The 7,191-nt window shown below is 40.5% G+C and overlaps 1 protein-coding gene across 1 annotated transcript; it reads right to left on the reverse strand.

Annotated features, from left to right (window-relative positions):
* Positions 1–2,245: 2,245 nt before the first annotated feature.
* Positions 2,246–6,576, reverse strand: LOC115371717 (uncharacterized). The gene is made up of 6 exons (XM_030069194.1): positions 6,530–6,576; positions 6,155–6,183; positions 5,145–5,306; positions 4,393–4,459; positions 4,086–4,190; positions 2,246–3,830 (listed from the first exon to the last, which is right to left on the reverse strand). Coding segments are annotated over exons 2-6 (1,212 nt in total). The 5' UTR covers positions 6,157–6,183; positions 6,530–6,576; the 3' UTR covers positions 2,246–2,954.
* Positions 6,577–7,191: the final 615 nt, after the last annotated feature.

A 7,191-nucleotide genomic window follows, 5' to 3' on the forward strand; every position in this document is an offset into this window, starting at 1 on the left:
ACGTGCACCTCACCAAAAATGTAAGAGAACGTAGGGCGACGCAAGACTGCAAGATCTGTGATTGGTCCACTACACCGCTTTGTCCTTCTTATGTGTTTTGTGGTTGATATCCACTGAGCGTGAAGACAACATGGAGCCAGTTGAGGAGAGACGAGATGAAGAGGGTTCAGATGTTGCTAACACACCCTCAGTATACATAGACTGCAAGATGTCACTAAATTCATGGTGAGAAATACACCAAAACATTGGTTTGGACATCATCAATTGTCCGAGAGTGGACTGTTTCATATAATGTCAACACAATCGCTTCTATTTTTATCTGTGCTTCATTATCACGTAATCAAGGTGACAGGAAACCCAACACAAATGTTAACACATGTTGTATGGTGTCCATGGAATCGTAATTTTTGTCATTTACAGTGTAAATGGTGGGCGAATTCCAGGAGGTGTTTATTGGTGAACATGTGTCATGTCAGAACATGGCCCCATTCACCAATTGGCCTTCAGCACGGCGGAGAGCGGAAATGGGTGGAGTTGAACGAGGTGTGTAACACGAGGCATTATGGTAATTTGAGTGTTTTTTCATTCTGTGACCCTAAAACCCAGAAGTATGGAGGAAAAGCTCTGACTTTCTACTAATGTCAGGTGAAATACTGATCGTGTAGGACCAGAAGACCTCTCTCTTCAGACTGAAACCTTTCCTAACCACCCTTGTCCCCTAATGGGGTTTTGGGCAGTCTAAACTGACTACTATGGTTTAAAAAGTTCAGCTGCACTTCTGAACACACCCAACAATACAACTACATCACTGCAACAAGGTGAAATTTTTAACCACTAGATGCCAACAAAGTGCAGACCATCTACTGTGGTTTTAAGTCCCTTTAAGTGCACATATGCAAACAGCTTTTCCTCTGCTCAACTGAGGAGGAGGTGGAGAGAAACCACCTCCAGTCAAGGATTTCAGCTGTAAATGATGCTGTGTATGGAGGTTTACATTTCCAAGTTTTGGGAATCAGTTCCTGTTGCTAAGGCAACCTCTAAACCTTCTTGACATCTGCTTCTTGCCCAATTGGAAATTACAACAGACCCCTTCTGTTCATTTTGTGAATGGGCTTCCAAGGCAGTCTGACACCATTTGACTCTATTTCATTAGCAACTACAATATATAAGTATACTTACGTTGGGTTTTGCAATACTGTTGTTTTTCTTGTATTTTTCTGATGTTATGGTGTGGTTACATTTTGAAAACTTTGTAAGTAAATTACTTTTGCATTGAATGTTACAATTCTATTTAGATGAAATGAAAGTGTGTACATAAGTAATCACAAAATGTACTCAAGCAAATAAATGTTGATTACATCTTTATTATTTATCATTATTTTATTAGACACTACATGGAAAATAATACATGATTGGCATTCAACAAGCAGGTGAAATTAAATTTCTTTTGCAGCATTGGCAGATTAATCATCAAATGACAGAGAGAAAATGCAGCACTGCATACATATAGACATTCTAAACCAGGCAGCTGTAGTTATATATAGAGTAGCATAAGTGGCAGGAGCGTACACTGTGCTGCAAACATTGCAGTGAAGATCATCAAATATTTAACAATGCATGAATGTGGGTGATTACAAATAATAATAATGATAATAATGAAGTAATGAATATAAGCAAGTTCCATGCATTAAAGAGGAGAAAAAAAAAACACTTGTTTCCTAAATATTACAATATCAATATAGATTTAAAAAAATGACTACAGTACATTTGCATCTATAAACTAGAATAGCGAGCTAGTTTACCATTTAAAGCAGTTTTTGTCAACTGGCAGCCTGCAGGGTACATCTGGCCTGCCAAAAAGTATTTAGAATATCTGGCTTTTTGTTTCTTCCTACACTGAAGCAGCACCAAAAACAACAGAACTTTAACAGAAATGATTTACTGACCCCAAATATGTGTGTGTTCAACCAGCAGTTTCTAAATATGTTATAAATCACAATTACATCATTGCAGCGAGGTGAAATTTATACTATGCACTTTATAGACTGTATACAAGCTGTACAATCTGGTGATACAATCTAGTGAATAGCCTACTTCAAAGCACAGAAGTATATATATATGTGTGTGTGTGTGTGTGTGTGTGTGTGTGTGTATACATACAGTATAATATACAGTTATGGCTGTCAAAAGCTTCTGTTGTATGAGAATAAACATAATGTAGTCTGTCCACAGTGCTCACATCTTAAACTACAACAACCAAGTGCCAGATTTCTAACCCTAACTATACATTTTGAGAAATCAATGCCAATATCAACTTTTAAAGGTAAAATCTTCAACTTAGAACTTGGTACAACTATACAACTACATTACTAACTGTAAATCAAGAAAAAAAACTAAACTAAACTCTGATCTGTTAACTTTATTCATTGGATTTTATACCACTCATTTTACAGTACAGGGCCCACTGATTTTTCCATCCCTGCCGTTCAGGGATGGTTGTGTTGTTCTTAGTTCATATCAGCCTTGTTTAAACTGCAAATGTGTGCTGCATATATTCATGAGAAAACAGCCTGGCCACTAAACTGAGTATGACTGACACACGTTACATACCATCACAACAGTTTGCTGATTATTGTCTTGCAGCTACAAAAAACTAGTGATGCAGCTCAATGTGTTGTTTAGCGTGGGTTATTTAGTGACAGTCTGTCAATCACAGCCAGTTTGATCTTAAACTGTAATGGGGTGTGCCAGACCACTAGTGAAGTGTCCTTGAGCAAAACATTTGACTGCCAAATGGTTGCAGTGGAGCTGCTCAGTGTCCAGCAGCACAAGACTGTGAGCAGCTCCCAGGTGTGTGAAGGTGTTTGCATGTGTGTGAAAGTGAGGCTCAGCTGACCTTCCCTGGGTGAAAAATGGTGACATCATTAACATTGAACCATGCGTACATTTTACTGTCACAGCTCTGTTCGCTCTCCTTTTAACACCGCCTCTGGAAGCCCTCCTGTCCAGCCTTTCACCTCAACCCTGTCTTGACCGGTTCCCTCAGTGGGCTGCAGTTCACATATGAAGTGGTTAAGCATCCTCTGGGCCGACTGCAGGCCAGCCAGGCTGCGATCTGACTCTGATGATCTGCTTTCTGGAGGTCTCCCCATCGCTGCGTCGCTGTCACTGCCCGCCCTCCAGTGATGAATGATCTCATTATCTGAATCCTCGATAGCTTCGTCCTCTGCGTGGTGGAGGTCCATCACGGCCTCCATGCCTCGCAGCTCCTCCTGCATGTGCTGGTGCTTCAGAGGAATTTCCTCCAGGCTTGCTGACCGGATGAGGATGGGTGAACCAAGTTTTTGACTTGCGGCGACCCTGTAACCACCGTCACCCATCATTCTGTCAGACAGGTTTTTGAAACCGACAGGGAGAGTATTAGTCAGAGGGACTGGTAAAATGTCACTGTGGACGGTGAACTGGAGATGAGGTATCTGCAGTGAACGTGGTGGGTATTGTCTGACGATTTCCTCTCCCCCTGACTCACTGTCTACGTCCCCTTCTCTCTCCTCGTGTCTCCAGGTGGCAAATGTCACAGTTTTTGCATGACTTCTATTCGACCCTGTCAGTATAAATTGTGGGATTTCGTCACCCATCTCTGACCAGTCAGATTCCTCCTCCTCTGGAACTGAACCCAGAGATTGCTCCTGCCCAAGTGATTTGACCTTTTCATAGTTCAGACCATCCATGAACTGAGCTGGAGGCGGAGCAATGGGGAGCACAAACTGATTGATGGCATCATCTGACTGGAAATGATGATCAACAGTTTTGTGCAGCACTGATGTTGCCTGAGTAGAGGTACAGTGTGGAGATGGGTCATTTTATTTCATATTTACAAAATGTAAAAATATGCTGAAAATATACTGCTTAATTATTAGAGTTACTTTAGCTCTTGTATGAGGATCAACAAAACAAACACTAAATTGAATGTGTAAGGCTATATTACACTCATTCAACATTTAATCTGTATTTCTTAGTTGCTGCAATCTGGTCATTTTCACTGTGACCTAAACCTTTTAATCAGAGATAGGTGAGGTTCTTACATTAGGAGGTTCCATGTTTGTGGTGAATTTGGTCTTTGCAAGCTGCTCTGTTAGTGCTGAAATGCGTTGGTTCAAACTCTCACGTTCCTCCTCCATACTCTGAGCCTGATTTAGTAAAGAAAACACAGTTATCCCAGATGTATACTGTTATTTTCAAACATGCCTGTTGTTTTAAATGTTTTAAACCCGTCAAGGAAAGGCTTTTTAAAACTTGTATCTGTGTTTCTCATAACATAGGTCACTGTATATATTACAGGCTATTTTTTTCACTTGTGGACAAGACATGCAGCAGTAGCGTGGACCTCACCACTGAATGAAGCTTTTGCTCTAGAAGATTATTGGTCTGTTGTGTGGAGGAATAGTTATCATGTAGTCTAGAGAGAAAGAGAGAGAGAGAGAGAGGGAGCGAGAGAGGGAGGGAGAGAGAGCACAAGTATTCATACACAATACAAAATAAAGTAGCAATATCCCACATTACATGTAATGTAAGATTACTATTCAGATCACCATGTATGACAACTGAAGTGCCACTGAATTATGGATTGTCTAAGGGACAGAGACACATTAATCTGAGCAGATGATGAAAGCGGAGGTCACGGTAGACAACAGATTTATGATTATGGTGTCTGAAAGATGCACAATACTTAATTATGGGTGCACACACAAAATAACTTTGAATGATCAGGATCCCCAAATAAAAGCCTGTAAAAATCGCCAACTCCAGCTGCACAGATGAGCAGGGGTCATCTGAGTGCCACACAAGCTTACAAAACACAGTTATTATTGAGGGCAACAGATCTGGGCCAGCCAACTGAGGCTTGTTCACACTGATACTAGAGGATCCTCAGTGCCATTTTCTGTTCTGAAGCTGCCAAGATCAGTCCATACTGACTGGTAAAGACAGCCAAATCAGGTCATTAACTGGAGCAGTGCTCTTTTTGCATGTGGCTGTCTAAGTGAAATTATTGGACCTGAACAACTAAAACATATCCAGTAAAAAAAAAAGAAGAAGAAGAAGAAAAGAAAAGAAAAGAAAAGAAAAGAAAAGAAAATCTTTACCTTTTGAACTTTTCCATGAGGTTGCTAAGGTCCACACGTGTCCTCTGAAGCTCTGTCTCTAGCAGCTTTTGGCTGCTCATAAATTCTTCTCCTAAACACTCCATCCTTACTGCTGTCTTTAGCAAACTGTTTTGCAGACCTTCATTCTGCTCCTGTAGCATCCTGCAAGGACAAATAAAATAATACGAATATAAAAGAAAAATAATACACTGAGTAAGACAATATGTAGTGAGTCGTTTACATTATTTGTGCAGTGACACATTCTTTCATGTCTTTGCCCTTTTTTTATTACTATGGATGTAAAATGCCTACACACCTGTATCTTACTTTACAGTAAAAAGTAAACAAGGAGCTGATCTTTCAGGGCAGTCCTGAATGACTGTCCTTCTGCGTCTTCAAGACTGATGTAAGTACGTTTAGTGTTATTTGTCTCTGACAGTCACTTTTCCTGTTGAGCTCTTTTGAAAAATCAGTCAGAAGATCAACTAAGCTAAAAAGCTGAACATGTCAGTCTTAAAGCTCTCTAGCACTGTGAATCAATAGATCAAGCAGTTCTCTTTTTCATCCCCTTTGATGTACTCCAGCTATCTTTTTTAACAGAATAATTTCATGTCCATCATGCTCCTCCAAGACATACACTGAAATGTGAAGAGGCTGGAAAGACAACCTTTCAAAAGATATCAATATCCTGATGATGTTAATAGGTTACAGATTAATGTGAAATTGCACACTTCTTAATACTGGAGTTCTCTCTCACTAGGAGCTCTCAGAAATGGACGGAACATGTACAAAAAAGACCAGCAAGTATTAATAGTTAATTCAGTGTATCAGAAAATGCCCTAAGAGTTCCCCTTAGAGTTTGGAATCTGAAATCTGCACTTTAAACTAGTCACATCTAAGCTAACCCAAAGCAATCAGTAGCCAACACATCAATTAATCTATCACTGTCCAAATGCACACTCACTTCACTTTTACCAGATCAAAAAACTAGAGAATCAAATCAAACTTACATTATTCTACCACACTCCTGTGCCTTGGCCTGTATTGAAAGACAAAAACATTTTTTACTATGACATGAAAAGTGAAATATAAAAATAGGTATTGATGAAGCCTCAACAAAAATGAAATTGATAACCTATAAAGACGTCAATTTGATGTCTGTGAGTTTGTGTGTGATAACTAATCTATTGTTCTCCCACAATGAGATGCATGTTCATGCCAAAATCAATAGGAAAACAAATGAGTGGAACATTATTGCGTAACTTGTTAATACAGACCATAAAACATGATTAACTATCAACTTATCAATAATTTCACAGGGCACATGCTGTAAATAGGGAGCATCATGAATTATTATAACTTCAACACTGAGAATTATGCCATACTTCATGTGATGATGAGCCGGTGTATCCTGCCTGTTCCTCATCCTGTGTGGAGGGGCTGCTGCTGTTTCTGTCTGAGGGCAAACTGACAGGAGAATGACCTTTCAAACGGCTGTGGTGGTCATCATGGTGATGGCCATGATGTGTCTCTGAATGTTGGGAATGGGGATGAGGATCCTCACGGGTGGGACGGTGGCGATGGTCAGTCACTTGGTGAGAGGGGTGATGACCATAATGTGATTCTGAGTGTGTAGGACTGTGTTCAGAGTCCGAGAGCGGTGATGGGTGGCGGTGAGAGACATGGTGTTTGAGAGAGTCTGATTGCGCAGAATGGTGTTTGACATCTGAGTGAGTCAGATTATGAGACTCATGATCTTTGTTTTTGGAGTGCAATGGCTTATGATGTGATTCAGGGCCATCTCCTTGGTCATGACTTGTGCTGTGATGGTCTCCGTGGTGATGGTCATGACTTGTGCTGTGATGGTCTCCATGGTGATGGTCATGACTTGTGCTGTGATGGTCTCCATGATGATGGTGGTGACTTGTGCTGTGGTAGTCTCTATGATGATGCAGATGAGTTGTGCTGTGGTGGTCTCCATGGTGATGTTGCTGAATCATGCTGTGGTGGTCTCCGTGGTGATGTTCATGAGTTTGGCTGCTATGGT

This window comes from Myripristis murdjan, chromosome 14 (assembly GCF_902150065.1).
Source record: "Myripristis murdjan chromosome 14, fMyrMur1.1, whole genome shotgun sequence".
Lineage (NCBI taxonomy): Eukaryota > Metazoa > Chordata > Actinopteri > Holocentriformes > Holocentridae > Myripristis > Myripristis murdjan.

What these genes read in the sequence shown, in the direction of transcription:
- LOC115371717 (XM_030069194.1), bottom strand. An exon ending in CTCATGGAAAAGTTCAAAAG is followed by an intron (nt 4,460 to 5,144) that starts GTAAAGATTTTC and finishes CTTTCTCTCTAG; the next exon opens with ACTACATGATAACTATTCCT. An exon ending in CAAACATGGAACCTCCTAAT is followed by an intron (nt 3,831 to 4,085) that starts GTAAGAACCTCA and finishes ACCTCTACTCAG; the next exon opens with GCAACATCAGTGCTGCACAA.